This window comes from Pipistrellus hanaki (assembly GCF_964339955.1).
Source record: "Pipistrellus hanaki genome assembly, chromosome: 9".
In the NCBI taxonomy this organism is placed as follows: Eukaryota; Metazoa; Chordata; class Mammalia; order Chiroptera; family Vespertilionidae; genus Pipistrellus; species Pipistrellus hanaki.
The window spans coordinates 51,706,012-51,729,374 of record NC_140511.1 but is presented as its reverse complement, the minus strand read 5'-3'; the positions used below and the strand labels follow the sequence as shown (position 1 = coordinate 51,729,374).

General features: G+C 39.6%; 1 protein-coding gene across 1 annotated transcript in view; it reads left to right on the top strand.

Moving 5' to 3' along the window:
* Positions 1-22,870, top strand: part of RRAS2 (RAS related 2) — a 74,918-nt gene extending 52,048 nt beyond the window's left edge. The window contains exons 2-6 of the mRNA XM_084893989.1: positions 5,075-5,162; positions 6,862-6,964; positions 7,210-7,318; positions 18,879-18,997; positions 21,376-22,870. Of these exons, the coding sequence (XP_084750115.1) occupies positions 5,075-5,162; positions 6,862-6,964; positions 7,210-7,318; positions 18,879-18,997; positions 21,376-21,463 (507 nt within the window). The 3' untranslated portion in view covers positions 21,464-22,870. The remainder of the gene's footprint in view (positions 1-5,074; positions 5,163-6,861; positions 6,965-7,209; positions 7,319-18,878; positions 18,998-21,375) is intronic.
* Positions 22,871-23,363: the final 493 nt, after the last annotated feature.

Here is a 23,363-nt window from a genome sequence, read left to right as displayed (position 1 = left end):
TTCACTGTGTTCTTCTGAACTCTTCAGTCCAATTCTTTCCTGCCCTTGCCTGAACCTCTGCTGTCTTCCACAGTGCAATACCGCACTTGGGGTTTCCTTGCTTTTTCTGCTACAGAATATCCTTTCTGGACTGTGGTAGGTAACATTTCAACCTCAGTAACAGACTGTTTTCTTTTCTGGCAAATTGCAGGGGCTCTGTGTTTATAGGTGAATGAATACATACTTCCTGTGCATTAGGAGTATTAACCCCTTACATTTTGTTGCCTTCCGAACAAGCACGGTATTGGCATTTCATGCTGTTTCTGTTCTCTGGCCAATATATTTAACACTCCTTATTCTCCTCCTCTCTAATCACAGCACAGTTACTGCATGTTGTGCAAAAAGCAGTGGGCTCTGAAAGTAGGGACTTTGTTCCTGTGATGCTCCATAAATAATTGTTGAGCAAATGAATGAGAGCAAGAGCAATTGGCTGAAAGATTTCAAGTTGTGAAAAATAAGTCTGAATGGTGAACAGCACAGATCAAACTAGAAGGCTTTCCATACTGTGTAAACAAAGTACTGAATCATATAAGCAACAAGGCACCATTTAATCCAACCATTAATTTATGTAATTTAGAAAGGTATGATTTGTATCGTGCAAAAAAGTACACATACCTTAAATGTACAGCTCGATGAATATTTACCTAAGTATATATTTGTGCAGTTACGGCTCAGATCCAGAAACTATTTCTAGAATCCCAGATGGGGTGGGGGTAGCTTTTATTTTTGATTCACAACATTTTGAATACCAAGTCCCATGGTTGATCTGTGTCATAACTAGGATTGGAATTATTACAGCTGTTCCTGGGATTAGCAAGTCTTTAGACTGGAGTAAAAACAGTAGTTCATACCATCTAATCATGTGACAAAAATAATACAATAATTATTATGGTTAATGTTTATAAGCCATCAGCATTCCTTGGCATTTATATGCATTACTTCGGTTTACCTGTTCCTCCAGGCTTTGTTGCTGTCCTATTTTATAGATGTTAAAGGTTAGAAAGGTAAAGTCATCTGCCACAGCTAGCAAATAGAGTGAGACTTCAATCCAGGCCTGGCCCTCGCGGAGCCTGATTTCTTGTTGGTGATCAAATATCTGGTACCCACATTTAAACAACAAAAATGTTATGTCTTTAGGATGGGAGGTGATGATTATGTTTGTTACCTGTGCATGATGAATGCTCATTTTAGGCATGTTCTGAGCTGTGTCTTATTAGAATTTTGAAGGGGAAAGAGAGTCTCTGATTTTGTGACAGCCATGTCCAGAGTGATGTTGTTATTGAACTCCAGGGTCTCGCCACTTGGGGTGTTCTATTCAAGAATGAGGCATAGTTGTCACAAGGTAGTTTGATTTACTTGCAGCAAGAAAATGAAACAGGATTTATATCCAAAGCTCTGTCTTGCCCAGATCTTGAGACCTTGACCTAACAGTGTTCTCAGGGTGGATCTCTCTGAGGCAAGAAGATGCTTTTCAGTAAGGAAGACTCTTTAAAATCTACATGTAGTCAGACGACGATGGGCTCTACAGACAGCTTTTGAAAACAGGACACAAAGTAGATGAAATGAGGACCTACATATCCAGAAATTCCCAAATTAAGTTGTCTAAAAAATTAATATGAGTGGAATTAAGTGCCTGCCAGTGTTAGTAAAGTGGCAAACTTTTTAGAACATTAAGATTGTTTCAGGAACTAAGACATCCAAAGAAAACATGAAACTTCCACAGCCACTAAATTTATTTTAATGGCCCTCAAAGTTGCTTAAACTCAAGTCTCCTAAAAGTGTTAATGTTTTAATTTGGTTTCACAATGCAGAAAGAACCCATCGCATTGAAAGAACTCTAGCTATTATGCATGACCTGGACATTTGAAAAGTATCCTACATAATAAAAAGGCTAACATGAAAATAAACCAAACAGTGGAATGACCCGTTGCTATGATGCGCACTGACCACCAGGGGGCAGATGCTCAATGCAGGAGCTGCCCCTTGGTGGTCAGTGCGCTCCCATAGGGGGAGTGCTGCTCAGCCAGAAGCCGGGCTCATGGCTAACCAGCACAGCAGCAGTGGTAGGAACCTCTCACGTCTCTGCAGCAGTGCTAAGGACCCCTGGGGGATGTCTGCTTGGCGGCTTATGTCTGTTCAGCATCTGCCCCCTGGTAGTCAATGCGCATTATAGCAACCGGTTGTTCCATTGCTGGCAGGTGGGCATCCCCAGAGAGGTCTCAGACTGTGAGAAGGTGCAGGCTGGGCTGAGGGACCCAGCCCCAACAAGTGCAAGAATGTTGTGCACTGGGCCTCTAGTAGTTAATATTTGTTCATTATGTTTTTAGAAAAAGTGGGAAGGACAGTGGGCACATTTTAGCACATTTAGGCTTAAACTGGGAATACTCAATGAAATTCAGGTTTCTGAGATGAAAGCATGGCAAGAGGTATCAGATTGCTGTGGAGAAACATGATTCAGGAAACATCTTAAAAATATATAAACAGTGTGCTTTATCCAACTTGCTTGGCGAAAGGCTGCAGTTTTAAGTTGTTTAGAGTAGTCGGTACAAAGAAGATTGTTGCCAGTTGTATTTACTATCTGAAGAGGTGTGGCTGCCAAGAAGTGAGTTCAGGATTGTTTTTGATACCTGTTTATTTTTAAATGGGGAATGGTTTCTACTCTAAGCTGCTCCTGTTGGTAAATGTTTTTTTTACAGACTTTGTTTAATAAATTACGCATTTAAGTGCAACCATCAACTGGGGAGTAGGGTTATGTATACCGAATTCTATGATTAAAGTTAATCCTAAAATATAACTGTGGAAAGAATCCCCCCAAAACGAAATAAATATGTAAAGTCGTGGTAGCAAGCAGATCATTGTTCTCACCCTTTCTACCTGCCCTCCTCAAACCAGGGGTTTCTTTACTGTCCTGTCAGAGTGCCTGTATCTGCATAGCTTTTTGGAGTTTGCATAGGTCACCATACCCAGGGCTGTCACTTAAGAACGTGCTGCCAAGCAGTTCCTGCTGCCAAGAACCTTTACCTGAACAATGGTTCTTAGCGTTAAACTGCCTTCCTCCAAGTCATTCCCTCAGACTTTGTAATGAGCCAGTGGGAAGGGAGTGAAGGAGATAGCAGAACAGGGTGATGTCAGTGTCCTAGTTAGTGCTCTTCTGTAAGAATGGGGAACTAAGTCTCTCTCAGATTCTTGTGGTTGCTGTTGTTTTTAAAGCATAAAAAAACAAAACAAAACACAGTGGGAAATATAATACACAGACACTTAATTGGTTCACTAAGATGCTTCCCTTCTGAGTGCTACCTGAACTGTGCTTTCTGCTGGTGATGGTTTCAGAGGATAACAATTGGGAGGCTTTGCTAACGGAAGAGGGAAATTGAAATTAAGATGACAACAAGAATATGGGTAAAAGAGTAAGTTGAGATCCCTATAAATGAAAGAATCCTGAAGTCATGTTTCTTATGATAATACTAGTGGCCTGTGCAGAAATTCATGCATGGAGGAGGGTTCCCTTCAGCCCAGCCTGCACCCTCTCCAATTGGGGATCGCTTGGGGGGATGTCTGACTGTGGGAATAGAGCCTAAACCAATAGTTGGACATCCCTCTCACAATCTGAGACTGCTAGCTCCTAACTGCTCACCTGTCTGCTTGCCTGATTGCCCCTAACTATCTCTGCCTGCCTGCCTAATCACCCCTAACTGCCCTCTCCAGCCGGCCTGATCTTGCCCCCCCAACTGCCTCCCCTGTCAACCTGGTTGCCCCCAACTTTCTTCCCCTGCCAGCCTGATCTTGCCCCCAACACCCCCCCCCCCCCCCCCCCCCCCGCTGGCCTGATCTTGCCCCCATGTACCCTCCTCTGCAGGCCTGATCTTGTCCCAAATGGCCCTCTTCTGCTAGCTAATTTTGTTCTGATTAGTCGGATTCTATACCAGTAGGACAAAAGCTCTGCCTTGCTTTTACCGGTTTGGCTCAGTGGGTATAGTGTTGACCTGCGGACTGAAGGCTCCCAGGTTCGATTCCAGACAAGGGCATGTACCTTGGGTTTTGGGCCCATCCTCAGTAGGAGATGTGCAAGAGGCGGCTGATCGATTTTCTTAACTCTCTATCCTTCTCCCTTCCTCTCTCTAAAAAATCAATAAAAAAAACAACAAAAAACAAAACAAAACAAGCCTCTGCTTCCTAGGCAGCCATTGGCTCCTCACAGCAACCAGATTTGGTTCTGATTGGTCGGTTCCTATGTCAACGTCAAAAGCTCTGCCTCCTAGGCAGCCATTCACTCCTCACAGCACCCAGATTCTGTTTTGTCAGTTCCTATGCCAGTCAGCATCTCTGGGCCTATCAATGGGGCTGATCAGCAGCCCCAGTGGAGGCCTGGAGAGAAATGGAGGCCTGCTTGCTGACTGGACTGGGAGAGAAAGAGAAAGGCAAGTAACTGATCAAAAACTACCACAAAGGCAACAGATCAGTCCCTGCTTCTCTCTTCAGGCCTCTCTCTGGCCCTGATTCGCAGCCTCGTCAGCAGTGTTGGAGCACCGCACCTGCAGCAAAAGCAATTACGACCCAGGGTTTTTGTATATTAGGATACAAGGCTGGTGAAAAGACAAAGACAAGGCATGAGAAAAGTAGCGGGACATGCATTCTTCCAGGCCTCTCTCTTTGTTGTCGCCATTTGTTTCAAACTACTTTGTTCTTAGGACTGATGCTTACCATCGGATTGCAAATAAACCTGAATTTTAAGTTACTGTGTTTTCTTAGTTTTTCTTGATAGCTAGATTCTTAGGTGTATATATAAGTTAATTATGAAAACAACCTGCAGATATTTTATAGTCTTCTTGCATATTTCAGATGTTAAAATTCAGATACTTAATTTTTTTTCTCCATTTGAAAGCTGCTTCATTTAATGGGGAATTGATGTAGTAGAGATAAGCTTTAATACAATGACAATATTTTGATTAATTCTGGATATGTGGGATTTGATAAAGTTACATTGGTACTTGCTTAGGCAGACATGAATTTTAAAACAATGTAATTTTTCTTACAGTCCTATTTTGTGACGGATTATGATCCAACCATCGAGGATTCCTACACAAAGCAGTGCGTGATAGATGACAGAGCGGCCCGGCTAGATAGTAAGTAGTCTTCCTTTACTTGATAGTTCACATATCCCATTTAAAAAAATATATATATATATATTATTGATTTTTTACAGAGAGGAAGAGAGGGGGATAGAAAGTTTGAGAAAGAATCATCGACCAGCTGCCTCCTGCAGACCCCTACTGGGGATGTGCCAGCAACCAAGGTATATGCCCTTGACTGGAATCGAACCCGGGACCTTTCAGTCCGCGGGCCGACGCTCTATCCACTGAGCCAAACCGGTTTCAGCACATATCCCATTTTTAATAACTAAGCTCTGATATTTTTCTAGGTTAAATACAGTAGAAATATTAGATAATCTTACACATAAGCCTGTCTTTTTTAAGTTTTAATTGATAAATCTGCACATTGGGTAATTTAAATATTCCTCAGTAAATGTAAGGATTGATCTTGTTCTGGGAAAACTAGTCCTCTAGCATTATAACTCGAAGTTGTGTTTATTGGGCCATTTGGGAAAACCATGAGGTTTCAGCTCTTCTTAGTTTTAGTAAAAAAAATTTAGCTTCCATGGCCTAAAAAGGCTTTATTAGGCCATTGCTAGAAGAGAAAAAAAACAAAGGCCAGTCTTGGGGCTTGGAGCCTAACTCTGCCAGCAGCATGGCTCGGAGGGAAAGATAGAGGGAAAGATAGTAGTCACCCGGAGGTTTGCAAGCAGTTAATACTTTAAGCGTGGGGGAGAAAGATGTAAGTCATTCTGGAAAGGGTTTCCATTTCCTGTAGACCAAGGGGATGGGAGAAGGTGAAGTGGGCTAGTTCTGGGATAGGCCCAAAGAGTCCAAGGAAGAGGCGTCGGCTCCCGTGGATTAGCGGTGGTCAGCAGATTCAAATATTCATGTGTAAATAAGAAGTGGGGGCTCCTGGCGTTCTGTGGCACACAGCTCTTCTCTCTTTTGGATAATCGTGGAAATAGCCACCTGGAAATTAACCCTAAATCCCAGGAGATACACGGGAAGATGAGCAGTCTTTTGTCAGTCCGGGTCCACAGCTATTAGCAGATGTCTGTCTCTCTCACTCTGTGGCTGCTGTAATTTTAATTTAGAACATCCAAGGATTTTCTTTTTCTTGTACTACCTTTTTGTGGAGCTTAAACTAGGTGAAGTAAATAAAGAAAGAGGTTCAATAATTGTTGACTTGCTTAGAATTTATAGCACAAAGGCTTTAGCAAATACTGTGTTTTGCTTGGCTAACACTTTACCTCTGCACAAAAGAAAGCCCTGTCCCTTTGACTAGTACAGTCCTTTCACAGAGCTGAAGAAAAGCATTAGCACCTGCACTTGAAGTATGGTATTTGGGGTGTAAAGCAGAGTTTCCTTTTGAATTTATAGGTTTCTTTTCCAGTTCTTTCCATGGAGGAGATAAGCATTCAAATGAATTCAGAGGTTATCTGACTCCAAGATGTATTTGATATTTTTAACCTTGTATAATTGGTATGTTAATATATTCTAACTGCAAAATCAACCTGTGCTGATGAAGGTAATCCTGAAACTGGCTGCCATTAGAATATATTTGTCTTTCGTATTGAGAATAAAGTCTGAAAAGGAGAAGAATTCCATTTCTTTATCACGCTAAGTAGGGCATGCTCTGAAAGACTCATATTAATTGGACCTGCCTTTGTGGGAGGCAATTTATACATTGAAAACATGGACACAGTTACAGGTGTTGCTTTTTCTTTAGTTCTAGATACAGCAGGACAAGAAGAGTTTGGAGCTATGAGAGAACAGTACATGCGAACTGGCGAGGGTTTCCTGCTGGTCTTTTCAGTCACAGATAGAGGCAGGTTTGTACCAATGTTAAAATGGAGATCTCTCTTCAGTCTAGAACAGCAGTCGCTAACCGGTGGTTTGCGGACCACTGCTGGGTGGTCCGTGAGGTCCAAAAGGTTGGTGACCGCTGGTCTACACCCCTGTTTTATTGGATTTGGATTTTCTGGGTTTTAGAAAGAAAATGAAATAGAGTATTAAATGGGACAAGGGACATATGCTGCCCCTTGGCCAAATTGATTAATTGCTTTTCTTTTTTTAGTTTTGAAGAAATCTATAAGTTTCAAAGACAGATTCTCAGAGTAAAGGATCGTGATGAGTTTCCAATGATTTTAATCGGTAACAAAGCAGATCTGGATCATCAGAGACAGGTGAGAAGGAATTTTGCATTTGGAAAACCAGTTGTTTCTATGTAAGTGAGTAGATGTATTTAATGCAACAATTGAAAGTGCCATGATAAAACAAAAAACAAAAAACTGCTGTTTGACATTATACACTGTTTATACTAGTAGAAGTCACAATAGGTAAGAAATAAAAAGGTAGTATTATAGATTTGGGAAAATCAAATTTCCACATTTTTTGCGTAGAACTTTAGTGGACTGTATAAACCTGCAATATTTGTACCAGCTCCAGTTCACATGTTATAATTTCTTGGGTAACATCCAAACTCTAATTTAGTTAGACAATCTTAAAGTTACTCCGAAAGGCCTAATTTACCCATTATTAGCGCTAAATTACTTCCATGTAGAGAATGGATTTGATTTAAATGACAGGATTTGATTTTTTTTCTAAGCCACATTAGTGACCAAATTTTCTGTTAATTTTTCACATGGGCCAGCTCTACCACCAGTAATCAGCAAGAAAAGAATATTTTCAGTATTTAGTTGCAGGCTGGTTTATACTAACTTAATTCTTTTTTTTTTTTAATTATCTTTATTGATTGAGATATTACATATGTGTCCTTATCCCCCCTTGGACTCCCAAATTCTCCCCCTCCCCCCCCTGCTCATGCTCTTAACCCCCCTGGTATCTGTGTCCATTGGTTATGCTTATATGCATGCACACAAGTCCTTTGGTTGATCTCACCCCCTTAACCCCACCCTCCCATGACTTCCCTCTGAGGTTTGATGGTCTGATTGATGCTTCTCTGACTCTGGATCTGTTTTTGTTCATCAGCTTATGTTCATTATATTCCACAGATGAGTGAGATCATGTGATATTTATCTTTCTCCAACTGACTTATTTCACTTAGCATAATGTTTTCCAGGTACATCCATACTCTTGCAAATGGTAGGAGTTACTTCCTTTTTTATAGCAGCATATTATTCCATTGTGTAGACATACCAGTGTTTTAATCCACTCATCCGCTGATGGGCGATCAGGCTGTTTCCAAATCTTAACTATAGTAAATTGTGCTGCTATAAATATAGGGGTGCATATATCCTTTCTGATTGGTGTTTCTGGTTTCTTGGGATATATTCCTAGAAGTGGGATCACTGGGTCAAATGGGAGTTCCATTTTTAATTTTCTGAGGAAACAGTGTTCTCCACAGTGGCTGTACTAGTCTGCATTCCCACCAGCAGTGCCGAGGGTTCCCTTTTCTCTGCATCCTCTCCAGCACTTGTCATTTGTTGATTTGTTGATATCTATTCTGACAGGTGTGAGATGGCACCTCATTGTTGTTTTGATTTGCAATTCTCAGATGATTAGTGACTTTGAGCATGTTTTCATATGTCTCTTGTCCTTCTGTATGTCCTCTTTCAAAAAGTATCTATTTAGGGCCCTAGCCAGTTTGGCTCAATGGATAGAACATCAGCCTGCGGACTGAAGGGTCCCAGGTTCAATTCTGGCCAAAGACACATGCCTGGGGTTGCAGCCTCAATCCCTAGTAAGGGGCATGCAGAAGGCACTGGATCAATGATTCTCTCTCATCATTGATGTTTCTAACTCTCCCTCTCCCTCTCTAAAATCAATTAAAAATATTTTTTTAAAAAGTATTTAGATCCGTTGCCTATTTTTTAAAAAATATATATTTTATTGATTTTTTACAGAGAGGTAGAGAGAGGGATAGAGAGTTGGAAACATCGATGAGAGAGAATCATCGATCAGCTGCCTCCTGCACACCCCCTACTGGGGATGTGCCCGCAACCAAGGTACATGCCCTTGTCCAGAATCAACCTGGGACCTTTTAGTCCGCAGGCCGACGCTCTATCCACTGAGCCAAACCGGTTTCAGCCTTTGCCTATCTTTTGATTGGGTTATCTTCCTTTTGTTAAGTTGTGTGAGTTCCCTGTAAATGTTGGAGATTAAACCCTTTTTGGAGATAGTATTGGCAAATATGTTCTCCCATGTAGTGGGCTTTTTTGTTATTTTGTTGATGGTTTCTTTTGCTGTGCAGAACCTTTTTATTTTGATGTAGTTTTATTTGATTATTTTTGCATGTATCTGTCCAGTTTTTTCAACACCATTTATTGAAGAGACTGTCTTGATTCATTGTGTACTCTTGCCTCCTTTATCAGATTTTAATTGAGCATAATGGCTTGGGTCGATTTCTGGGTTCTCTGTTCTGTTCCATTGGTATATATGTCTGTTCTTGTGCCAATACCAGGCAGTTTTGAGAACAGTGGCTTGGTAATATAGCTTAATCTCTACTTTCTCATTCTTAAACTTACAACACTTTCTTCTTCCTATCAGTTTGTATGAGTGATATTTTTCTGTTTCACTGACAAGTTTCTACATGTTCTGACCTCCACATGAACTAACCTCAGTGCACATGTGTCCCATCAATTCTCCCTTCCCCCACTTACATGGATTAACTCTTCACCTCTGTATAACCAGCCCCTCCGTAGCACTGAGTCCCTTTCCTTCTCACCAGCTCATGGGCACCGCTCCAGTAATTGTTTCATTCAAGTTGCCCCATTTCTCTCTTACATGGTCATTCCCATTAGCATACAGTATGCTATAATCTTTAAAACAAAAAGGAATTATAGCAAATACTGGTTCTTAATCTGACGTTTCTCTTCAAGTACTTTTTTTGCTTCTTTCTCAACAGCAAAACTCCTAAAAAGCATTGTACACTTGCTCCCTCTGCTTTCTTTCCTGCCATTCTTGCTGGCGCTGATTTCTGGCATGCAGTGCCCCAGTCAAGGTCACCATTTGCACAGATGTCAGTGACATTTGACACAATTGCTCACATTCTCCTTTTTGAAACACTGTTTACTTATCTCTGGGACACCATTCCCTCCCCTTCCTCTCCCCTGCAGTGGCCTTTGTTGACTCCTCCCCATCTTACCTTACTAGGGTGTCTTAGGGCCCAGGGATGTATAAGGACAAACATGCCTCCCAGCCTCGAGGGCCATACTCAGCTACATTTGAAATTGAAATGTTATATTTTTTAAGTTTCTTCACAATTAAAGGCGATGTTCTGTAATGTCTTGGCACCCTTAATTGCTCTACCAACTGAGCCTGGACAGGCCCTAGGAAATCCTCTCCCTCCCCCTTTCCCCCACTTTAGAAATGCTTACATTTTGGTCATCTCCAGGTTCTTAGTCAGTAACCAGTCAGACTTGCTCATAGTTGTTGACCTAGCTCATTCATTTCTGCCTTTGCCTTAGACTCGATCCTTTGGACTTTCTCTAGCTTCTAGCCTATTTTCTCTTTGCTAGCAAATGCCCGTTCCCCTTGTTCTCTGAGTGTGTGCTCAGCCTTGGGCTTCCTGCCACTGGCCCCTGAGCTAAACCCATAAGGGAGGGGAGATTAGCCAGAAGAAGTTTCCTTTGGCTTCTGTATCTTCGTAGACTTGCTCTTTCATCTATTCAAAATTTATTGAACTCTTTTTCCAGATACTGACAACAGAGCAGTAGGAAAAAACAAAACCACTGAAGTTTATAAAAAGAGATTTGAATGCAAGTTAGTTAGCATTACCACATACCTGGTTCCTCACAGAAGCATTGATCACTTTGTTTATCCTGTCAAAAGTGCAGGGATAACATAGGTAACTGGTTGGCTTGCTCTCGCTAAAATATAAGAGTAGGTAAATAAGACAGCATATGGTCTCAGGCTGTGGACTTTATGGACATACGATTTCAAGTTCCTTGTCCTTCAGACTGCTCTGTCTAGGATGCACTGTTGTGAGCCCCTTTTTTCCTCCCTGGGTTGCCTTATCTTGTCCCTTTCTTTGCTACTTCCCCATTCAGTGTTTAATTTTCAGTGGCCTGCGTCAGTTCCCAGTAAGGGGCATGCAGGAGGCTGCTGATTGTTTCTCTCTCGCGCCCTCACCCTTCCTCTCTCTCAAAAAATGAATAACAAAATTTTTAAAATATTTATTAAAAAACATACAAAGGAACTTATTGCACTCATAATGATAGATACCTAAATGTGTCTACTCCTCCTACTTGTCAGTACCTGGACCACAGAGTGCTCCTGCCACTTCCCAGGAAAAAGAAACCCCCTCTAACAATAGAGCAAGGGTCCTCTACCTTACCTGTTTGTGCCTTGACTGCATCTCAAAGGTTTGTCAACTGTTGACTTAAAGTATGTGCATTGAGGGCCTCAATCTCCACCTGTTGGTTTTGTCCATGCTTTATCCTTAGCACATAGAACAAAGATGTAAATATTTGCTGAATGAATGAATCAGCATCAGCGAATCAAGATGTGGTATTAATGTAATGACTCTTTCTACGTAATAGGTTTGAAAAACAAGTTTTGCCTCTGTAAACTTAGGTTATTCATTAACTACACACATCCCTAAATAAGTATTACAAGTGCTATGGTCTCTACCATTTAAACTCAGTTTGTTTTAATGAAGTTGCTCTCATCATTCCCATTTTACTCTTTTCTATTTAGAAACATACAATATTATATAAGTTCATATTATTGTGGATTTCTGCTACTATATATTGTGCCTTGGAATAATCTCCCTGGAGGTTGCATCAGATTCACTTCAGTTGTTTAAAACAAAACATTCCTAGGTACAGCTCAGACGTACCAAATCCGAATCTCCAGGGGATAAGGCTGGGTATTTGGCACCTTTATTAAACTCTCTGAGGGATCTCTAAGAAAGCCTTGTTTTGAGCCTTCAAGCTTCTGTCGATTTCTGGCTTCCCAGTGCTATGGCTTCGCTTTGTTTCATGTGATGTTCATTTTCTTTGTCTTGGTAGCAATGCCTTTCCCACTTAGTTAAAATTAGGCCAAGTGACCTTGACAGCAACTTTATATGTGGTTAGAGCGTTCTTGACCAGAAATGTGGTTGTACAAACTTAGCTGACCTTAATTCCTGGAAGATAGTGGTGTTAGACCATGCTTCAAAAATAAATAAATTAAGCACATACACAGTCTTAGCAGTGGGATTGTTTTATCATCTAAAAACCATTAATTTGTTAATTTTCTTACTGTCTATAAAGACAGGTCATTTGCTATTCCCCTCTAACTGAATTACATTATGCAGGGAAGATAAGACAGACACCTTTTTGAAGAATAATTGAGCAGAAAGACAAATGGAAAATTCTTAAGGGCACATATTTTCCTTTCCCAGTCAAATTTATATTAATAAAGTAAGTTGTTGAGATGAACTTGTCTCAAATATGTATTTTTATTTTTCTCCTTATACCATCCTTTCTTTTATTTCCAGGTGTACTTACTTGATTGGTCATATTCATTAACATATGTTTATTTAGTTAACTACTTTGCACTCTTCTAGACTCTAGATTTACAAAGACAAGTATTCCTTATTCCCTAGCTACAGAGAACACAATGGCAGGAGAACAGCAAACCTAAACCAAAGATTTATAGTGTAGTATAGTGTGTTAACACTTATTATAAGCCACGTCGGGGTGTGACGAGAGTTCTGGCAGGCTATTCTAAAACAGCATCAACACTAAGGAGAAATTGCTGATTGCTTCAGTCTTGAAGTATTAGTAAGAAACAAATTAAGGGTATAGAGTTGGGAGGTCTCTCCCAAAGAGAAGAAACAGAATTTGTGACAACATGGGGGTATTTTTATAGGAAGGAATTTACCATGTCAGTTTTTTTTCTTAAAGGATATTTAAAAAATATTCTTTCTAAATTCTTGGCTTCATGAAACTTTCTTACTTGGTTTCCTTACTTGTTAATTGATTGTTTGATTTGATTGCTTTATATTTCAAAACCATATGTCTTATGGTACATATGCTATTTTGAAGAGAGGAAGGGTAAATTTAAAAATTACATAAACTTGAAACCAGCCTGCCACCCTTTTGGAACACAGCAGGGTATAAAGTGTTATGAAGTACTTGTTAGATGTATATGCATTAATGTCATAACCTAATGGTATTTCATTGAGGTTGCTAAATTTTGGGAATATAATTTATTAAATTGGGAAAACAAACTACCTGACAAGATTAGAGAGAACAATTCCTTGAGCTCAGATAGGGTCAGAAATAATTCATAATATGATCGGCCAGAATGGAAAACCTTATAATTCTTGGAGTATTGAATAGTGTTTTGTTTCACTTGTGGGGCAGAATTAGACTAAATACTGTTCTAGCACTGTATAACAAAAAAGGATCAAACTTCCCAAATAACTGAATCTCAAAAGAAGGCTCAGAACATTTGTAGGAATACAAACTGTCCAGAACTTAGTTGGTCAAAGTCCCATACCCAACCATTCACTCAAAAATTACTAGGCATGTAAAGGAGCAGGAAAATATGACTCATAACTTGGAAAAAATTATGAATAGAAACAGACCTAGAAATGACACAGAATTAGTGAATACAAATATTAAAACATATTCCTATGTTAAAGAAGCTAGAGAATAGACTGAATATGTTAGCTGTAGACATAGAAGATGTATAAAGATCAAAATAGAACTTCCAGAAGTTAGATCTACAATGTCTGTGATTAACAGTAGAAATAAAGGATGAAAAATTTCTAAATTTGATGAAAACCATAAACTTGTATATCTAAGAAGCTCAGCAAACCATGAGCACAAGAAGTATGAAGAAAATGACAACAAGGCATATTATCATGAAATTGTTTAAAACTCTTGATAAAGAGAGAATCTGAAAAATGACAAGAGGAGTAAAGATAAAGATGTGACCAGTCATCATAGTTTCTCCTGGGAAACAATGCAAACCAGACTGGAGTGGCCCAACGTCTTTGAAGTACTGAGAGAAAAAACTGTTGCTAGAATTCAGTACCCACTAAACATTCATTTCAAAAATTAAGGTGGAAAAAAAAAAAAGACTTTACCGAGGTATACAAAAGGTGAAAGAATTCATTACCAGCTGACCTGCATTATAAGAAATGTAAAAGGAGAAATTATACCAAATGGAAATCTGAATCTATACAAAGAAATGAAGAGTACCAAAAATGGTAATTATGTGGGTAAATATAAATTACTTTTATTGTTATTTAAATCTCTTTAAAACATAATTGGATGTTTAAAGCAAGAATAATAACAATGTATTGTGAGGTAAAAGGTAATAAAAAAAAAAAAGGCAGAAGGGAGAAACATACTCATTTTGTAGTAAGGTTCTTAAAACTACACATGAAGTGGTATAATGTAATTTGAATTAGATTGCGATGAATGAAATAAAATGTGTATTATAGACTCTAAAACAATCATTAAAATACCATAATAAGTATACAGCTCATTAATCAACATAGGAAATAATATGGAATCACTAAAAAAATATAGTTAATCCACAGCATGGCAGAAAAAGGAAAAGTTGGACAAAGAAAAAATAGGATGGACAGGAAACAAATTTCAAGGTGACTCAACAATAACATTAAATGTAATAGTGTGAACACCTCAATTGAAAGGCAGATATTGTCAGATTGGATAAACAAATCAAGACACTACCAGAAATCTACTTTAAATGTGAAGACACAAATAAGTTAAAAATAAAAGATTGGGCTAAAATATACCATGCTAACACTAATGAAAAAACATTTGGCCCTGGTCAGTGTGGCTCAGTTGGTTGAGCATCATCCTGTGCACCAAAAAGTCACCAGTTCAGTTCCTGGTCAGGGCATACGTACGAGTTGCAGGTTTGTTCCCTTGTTGGGGTGCATGCAGGAAGTAATTGATCGATGTTTCTTTCTCACATTGATGTTTCTCTCCCCCCCCCTCTCTCTGTCACTCCCTCTCCCTTCTTTCTAAAAAATCAATAAAAACATTTAAAAAAAAATTAGTTGAAATGGCTCTATAAATATCAAAATAGATTTTATGGAAAAGAATATTACCAGGAATAAAGAGGATTGTGTCATCATGATAAAGAGGTTAATCATCAAGAGAACATGACAATCCTAAATATTCATGTACCTAATAGCAGCTTCAAAATTCTTGAAGCAAAAATTGAAAGAACTACAAAGAGAAATGGACATATTTATACTAATAGTCAGAAATTTCAGCACCCCTCTTTTAATAATTGACTGAGGATGCAGAAAAAAAATCAATAGCGATATGTATATATCTTGAACACCACTCTCAAACAACTTATCCTAATTGACATTTAATGAACACTTCACCTAACAGTAGAAGAATGCACATTCTTTTGAAATGAGAGTGGATCATAGAACAAATCTCAATAAATTTAAAGGATTTCTAATGAGACAACATATGTTTTATTTTAACTCCTTAGTGAAATTAAATTGGAAATAAAAAAAATCTAGATAATCTCTAAATATGGGGAAACTACATACTTCTAATCTTTGATACAAAACAAAAACAAAAACAAAAACAAAAAACAAATACTACCCAAAGGGAAATTACAAAGCATTATAAACTGAATGAAAATTAAAACAACATATCAAAATTTGTGGGAGCTACTGAAGAAGTATATAAAGAAGTTTATAGGACTAAATGCTTTTATTAGGAAAGAAAGGTCTCAATGCAGTGACTTCTACCTTAAAAACTAAAAGAAAAAGAGTAAGTTAAACTCATACTAATCAGAATTGAAACAATAAAGGTAAGAATGGAAAGCAATGAAATAAAAAATAGAAAACACTGGAAAAAAAAACCCAAACTGATTTTTAGAAGATCAGTGACAAATATGGCTAGAATGGTAAAAAGGAAAAAAGACACAAATTATCAACATCAGTAATGGGAAAGATACCATCACTTCAGATTTTATAGATATATAAATATTTAAGAAATAATGAAGAAATACTATAAACAACTTTACACTAATAAACTGATAACTTTATACATGTTAGATGAAACAGACATATTGCTTGGAAGGTGCAAATTACCAGAGCTCACTCAAGAAAAAATGATCTGAACAGTACTGTATTGATAAAATAAATTTAATTTAGTGTAAGAACCTTCCCTCAAATAAAACAACAAACCTAGATGGGACCTTTAGTGAATTATATAGAACCAATTTTGCTGAAACTGTTCCAGAAAATTGAAGAAGAGAAAATTCTGTCCCACTCATCATATGAAGCAACATTGTTCTGATACTAAAACCAGACAAAGATGTAAGAAAACTACAACCAACATCTCTCATGAACATAAATGTAAAATGGTAACAAATTGAATTCAACAATATATGGAAAAGACAATGAATCATCCCTTAAGTGGGGGATGCAGTATTGATTTGACATGTGGAAATGATTAATATAATTTACCATATCAACAAACTAAAAAAGAAAAAATCATATGATCTCAATAGACATAGGAAACAACATTTGGCAAAATCCAACGTTCATTCCTGATGAAAACACTTGGCAAATGGAATAGTGAGGACCTTGGTTAGCTTGATGACAAAGGACATCTCATGTCGATTAGCATAAGGTGTTTTGATAGTGTGGTTCAGGCCATCTATTCACTACTGATTTTCTTTCTCCTTGCTCTATCAATTATTGAGAGAGGGATGCTGAAATCTCTGCTGTTATCTGTAATAAAAACCTGGGTGGCCCTTGCACGATGCCCTCACATCACAAGATGGCCGCCCCCACATTGTCACAAGATGGCCCACAGGGGAGGGCAGTTGTGGACAATCAGGTCAGGAGGGGAGGGCATTTGGGGGCGATCGGGATGGCAGGGGAGGGCAGTTGGGGATGATCAGGCCAGCAGAGGAGCAGCTAGGCATCAATAAGGCCGGCAGGGGAGTGGTTAGGGGATGATCAGGCTGGCAGGCAGAAGCAATTAGGGGCAGGCAGGCAGGCAGGCAAGTAGTTAGGAGCCAGGAGTCCTGGATTGTGAGAGGGATGTCCCAGATTGGAGAGGGTTCAGGCTGGGCTGAGGAACAAATTTCATGCGCCGGGCCTCTATTCCTATATAATAAAAGCCTAATATGCTAAGTGTCTGACCGTTCATTCAACCGTTTGACCAGTCGTTATGATGCTCACTGATTACCAGGTGTCAGATGCTCCAACCAGTAGGTTAGCTTGCTGCTGGGGTCCGGCCGATCAGTACTGGGAGAGATGGGCTGGACACGCCCTGGAGTCCCCCTGTGGTCCCTTCCCATCCTCTATTGTGCACTGGTGGGTTCCTCAGCCTTACCCTGTGCTCTCTCCCAATTTGGACCCCTCGGGGTATATCTGAGAGCCAGTTTTGGGCCGATCCCTGCAGGCCAGGCTGAGGGACCCAACCATTGCACGAATCTGTGCACCAGGCCTCTAGTGGGTACATAAAACCCTACCTGCAACAAATAGCACATGTAATGGTGAAAGATCAAATGCTTTGGCACTATGATCAGAAACAAGTCAGAAGTATCCCTCACACCACAGATGTCATTGTACTGGCGGTTCTAGGCAGTGAGCTAAGGCCAGAAAAAAAAGAAAAGGCATCCACGTCAGAAAGGAAGCAATAAAACTTTTTATTAGCAAATGACATAAGCTGTTTATGTGGAAAGGCTAATACCAAAGAACACCTATTGTAGATAAATGAGGTTAGCGTGTTTCCAGGGTGTAACACAAATACATAGAAGTTATAATCTTATTTTTGTAGAGAAAAAGGTATATCATTGAAAAGGGAGAAGAATGTGGTTCTCTATGGATGACAGGCTCCTAATCTTTTCTTTTTTCCCATATCTTTTTTCTAACTTCTCTACAAGTGTTTACTTTTGTGATAGTGACAGCAATAAAGTCTTTTTTCAAAAACATACCTTTTCAGCCCCACTATATAAATGTAAATGTTATATGGTTTAATAATTTTGGGCAAATATCACTGGTCTGACCTTTTACATTTAAAATAGATAAGGTATTTACTTAGTTCAGTTAATTTTTTCTTATTCTGGCCTACCTGTCCTCAGCTCTGGCACCCTTCCTTGCCTGCCTTCCTTTGCCTCCTAATGTAAGAAAGGCATTGCAGAGGCTCGTGGTCCTATTCATCGTTCATTTTCCCACCTGTTTGTGGAGCATCTCCTATGGACCGGTACTGGGAAGTGCAGAAGTGAAAAAGACCCCAAGCCTCCTGAGGCTTGTCCTCCTCCCCATCGCTCACCTCTAGTCCTTTTCTTTCTTGGTTTGCTGAATCCAGCCATTCTTAGCTTCTTTCAGTTCCTGGAACTTGGAAAGCACATTCCCCACTGTGGCCCTTGCTCCAGGGTGCTCTTTCCCCTGTCAGGGATACCTCCTCACCCCACCTCCAGCTAGCTCCGTATTTTTATTTAGTTCTTAAGTGTCACTTCCTCAGGGCGGCTCTCCCTGACCAGCCGGACAGGGTTACAGATTCTCATAGCATCTTGGTCTTTACCTTCCCAGACTTATCACTCTTGTGTTTAATACTTTCTGAGTAACCTCTAGACTGAAGTCGTGCTCCTGTCACAGATGTGGGCTCCTGTGTTCTGCCGAGCTGGGCTTCAGTGTGTGCTGAGCTGTTAAGTCCTTTTGTGACAGACCAGCTTGGCCTCTGGGTGGATTAGCAGTGCAGCCGTGGTTGAAGGTTAGATGGAGCGGATCTCACTGTTAACACAGTACCTCATACACTACTCTTGGAATTACAGGTAACTCAGGAAGAAGGACAGCAGTTAGCACGACAGCTGAAGGTTACTTACATGGAGGCATCTGCAAAGATTAGGATGAATGTAGATCAAGCTTTCCATGAACTTGTCCGGGTTATAAGGTAAGCAAGATATACTCTAGAAATTTGTTTTAATTTACTGAGTTTGACAGGTAATCACACCATGCTTTTCAAAACCGTTAACAGGGGGTGGGAACCATTAAATTTTTTTTAATAAGAAAGGAAATTGTATGTAGAAATTATTCTGATTTGGGGATTGATACACATGTCCTAAAAATTCTAATTAGGTCCATTTTATATTCTAGGTATTTCCTACATATAAACCCTAACTTAATTAAATTAAAGTAGAGAGGCCACATAGGAATGCTGAAAAGAATCTATGCAATTTCCCAAGGTGGTGGTGTGAGGATAGTGATGATGGCAGCTGGCATTTAAGGGTAGTTCCTGGCAGATGCTGGGTTAAGTGCTTTACGTGTATTATTATATTTAATCCTCACCACAACCCTGTAAGTCAAATACTTTCATTTATTCCCACTTTCAGATGGGGAGACAGGTGCAGAGAGGTTAACTAACTTGTTCAAAGCTTGGGCATATTAAATGGCAGAACTGGGACTTGAGTCCACAGCTCTGAGTCCAGACTGTGCTCTTAGCTTTGCTTCTTACCCAGCTCCTCCCAGCAAAGAGTAATAAGCAAGTGATAGATACTGAGTGTCCCCATGGGTCACGGAGTGTAATTGAGACTACAAAGAGTCTTTCTGTTAGCTGGCCCCCATGGTTCACAAAGTGTTAATGGGTTCCAGGAAGCTTAGGTGCTGGGTGAAGTCCACTGGAGTTTCTGTATATGTTAGTGTGTGAGAAGAGATTGAGGTACTTTCTTGAGCAGGGTTTGATTTGGTGATTTTGAGTCTGTGGCTGGCCACTACTACACACCCCCACTCGCTAGATCTACTGGGTTCTCTGCTAGTTCGATAGTTTGACAGGTCTGTGGAGTGGGCTCAGGTTAATTGTGTATCTACCAGTAAGCTGACTTGATATCTGAACTTCTTGTAATTTTTATCCCTTGCCTGAGCGTTGTTTGTGGAGGGCAGGCGGTGAGGTAAAGGTTATATTTTTTTAACTAGTTTGTTAAAAATCTGAGGCCTGTTATTTTTTAATGAATACAGAGTCTAGATTGTGAGAGGAAAGACTTCTGGAGATGGATAGTGGTGATAGTTATATAACATGAATATTTGTAAAAAATATATATATTTTTATTGATTTTTTACAGAGAGGAAGAGAGAGGGATAGAGAGTTAGAAACATCGATGAGAGAGAGATATCGATCAGCTGCCTCTTGTACACCCCCTACTGGGGATGTGCCCGCAACAAGGGTACATGCCCTTGATTGGAATTGAACCCAGGGCCTTTCAGTCCACAGGCCGATGCTCTATCCAGTGAGCCAAATGGGTTTCAGTAGTATAAAATGAATATTTTTAAATGCCATTGAACTGGACACTTAAAAATGGATAAGATGGTAAATTTTATGTCATGTGTATTGTAACGTACACAGAGATGAATTAGTCCTTAAAAATGATTTTTACCGCCTTTTTTTGAAATATTTTGTCTTTGGATTTGATCCTCAGAATCTGTCTATATCCATCCATCCCTCAGGAGTGAGGAGAGGGTAGGGCAGGCTTTCTAATGCTAGGTTCTATTAGGCATATAAATACTACACAGCCCTATCTGGTTTTGCTCAGTGGTTAGAGTGTCAGCCCTCAGACTGATTGGTCTTGGGTTCGATTCTGGTCAAGGGCACATACTTCGGTTGCAGGCTCAATCCGTGGCCCAGTTGAGGTGCGTGCAGAAGGCAGCCAATCCGATGTATCGATCTCACATTGATGTCCCTCTCTCCCTCCCCGCCCCCCCCCTTCTTTCTTTCTTCCCCACCTTTCCACTCGTTAAAAATCAAGAAAAAATATCCTTGGTGAGGAGTAAAACAATAACTAAGCATAACATGATCTTTAATCCTCATAACAACTGTAAACGGTGGGTTTTTATTATTCCCTTCTAAAACATGGAGGTTCAGAGAGGTCAACTAACTTGTCTAATACTGACTTGTAGCTAGTCGGTGGCAGGACTTGGATAGGAACATGGATGAATACCTCATAAGGGTAATTTTATACTGTGCTGTAGTGATACATACTTATTTTAAGTATACCTTGGGGTCATGGAACTTTAATTTGGGAAGAGAATTTAGAGGCACTGGGTTCAGCATCTCACCCATTTAATGAAGAAGCTTGGACAGCCTGGTATGCTGGTACTAAAGTATTTGTGGGCACTGCTCTCCCCAAGTTTTGCTTTGCTTCCCTAGGTGAAATTTAGCATTGAAAAACATGTGCACATTCCCTAGATTTAACAAAAAATTACCTGCATTTGTAATATATTACGAAGAAGGCATATGTAGATTTTATAGACTTATATGTAGGTTTTTCTGTCTTACAGGAAATTTCAGGAGCAGGAATGTCCTCCTTCACCAGAGCCAACGCGGAAAGAAAAAGACAAGAAAGGCTGCCACTGTGTCATTTTCTAAGAATCCCTTCAGTTATAGCTGCCAACTGCCAGGAAAGCCCTCGCCTTCTCTCCTTAACGGTGACGGCACGATGGTACCTTTCTAGCCTTAGACCAGTGACCACGGCGGGGGCCTCTGACCACGAAGCTGGCTGACTACTTCTGGGAGGCCGACCCCATGGCAGTCTCAAGACAGATGGAAAGGAAACACTAAGGCTGCTTCAAAAGTTTTCTGATTATTTCAAAAGATATAACTGTATAAACAGACACATTCTTTTTAAGGGCTTACATTTTAATAGGGATGAATCAGATTTGGAACCTAAGCTGTTTGCCAAGCTGAAATCATGGGTTCTGAAATAACTTTTAACGTCTGGAATCATATTGCCTACTGTTAATCTAAATAGAAGCATAGGGAGGTTTTTTTTAAAATGTGAATTTTTGCCTATCTCTAAAACTTTTTATGTCACCTTTAGTTACCTTAAATACACTGAATCGAATCCTCAAAAGTGAGACATCTCAGACCTGTACTAATGCTATAGCCTTTGTTTTCCAGTGGCCAAAATACCAAAATGCCTATTGTATTTATAAATTAAAAACTGCTTTAAAAAGCCTTTATTATTACTCCTGCTCTTAAAGATGATTCTGTGTGGCCAAATATTTGGACTCCTTCTGGACTAAGGCATTTCAGTGGTCTTGGTTTTCTAATTTCACTCTTTTCACAACCATATTCAGAGTAAAAATAAAGAATTTATGTGTGTCTTCCTTTGTAAGTATTTCTGGATAAGGGGGTTCAAAAAAACTAAAACTGTTTTTGTTGTAATATAAAATAAGGAATTGATCTTTCCAGGGTCAGAGATGATTAATGTTTTTGCTATATACTTTTATACATTATTTTCTTATCAAACTAGTTAACAAGTATTTTTATATGTTTGTAAGCAACTATGCTTTCACAGCATATCTTGTGCATATGTAAAGATAAGTATTTAATTCTCACTGTTCACTTTTAACTGACAAAGAAAAAAAAAAAGTGAAAACTACAGGAACTGTGGTGGAACTTGACTTGCTCTTCTGGTCCTGGTCGTGGCAGTCTTTGGCCAGTCACGTAGCTGCCCAAGAAACCTGTCCAGGAGGGACAGCAGGATGAGGATCTGAAATCACCCTCACCGTCTCGCTAGATATTGACTGTGTGTCCGGTAGTACCTGTAAACCTTTAAATGGACAATTATTATAACTGTGGGTGGATTCTGATTTCGTTTTTAATTCTGTGGATTGTGTTTAAACAATTCAAAAATCTGTTCCTGATTTTGACATACTAAGTGGTATTGCACAGTTGTCACTTTATTGAATGTGTACAACAGTCCCAGGAGGTTTATAAAGCGTACCCTTGTATAGTTTCAGGTGCTGGAATTAAAATTGATCTGTATCACAAGATGCTGCTTGATGACTTGTTATTTCAGTGATTTCTTTTCTTTTTTTTAAATATATTTCTACATGGATTCCAGAGAGGAAGGGAGAAAGAGAGAGAGAGAAAGAGAAAGAAACATCAATGATGAGAGAAAATCATTGATCTGCTGCCTCCTGCATGTCCCCCACTGGGGATCAAGCCCGCGACCCAGGCACGTGCCCTTGACTGGAATCAAACCTGGGACCCCTCAGTCCACAGGCTGACGCTCTATCCACTGATCCAAGTTGGCCAAAGCTCGGTGGTTTCTTGAAGGAGTGAACGTTGGAGGAAACTTACTTTAGTAGCTCGAAGCCTCTTCCCAACAGTACCTTTGGGGTTTTGAATCTAAAAGTCAATGTTGGTCATTTAGTAGGTGAACTTGAAGTGAAATGGTTTTTTCTTAGGATTTTTTGAGTAGTTCCTTAAGTCGGTGTTTTTTAAACTTTTTTCTGTGATGTGCCCCTGACAGGTACTTCAA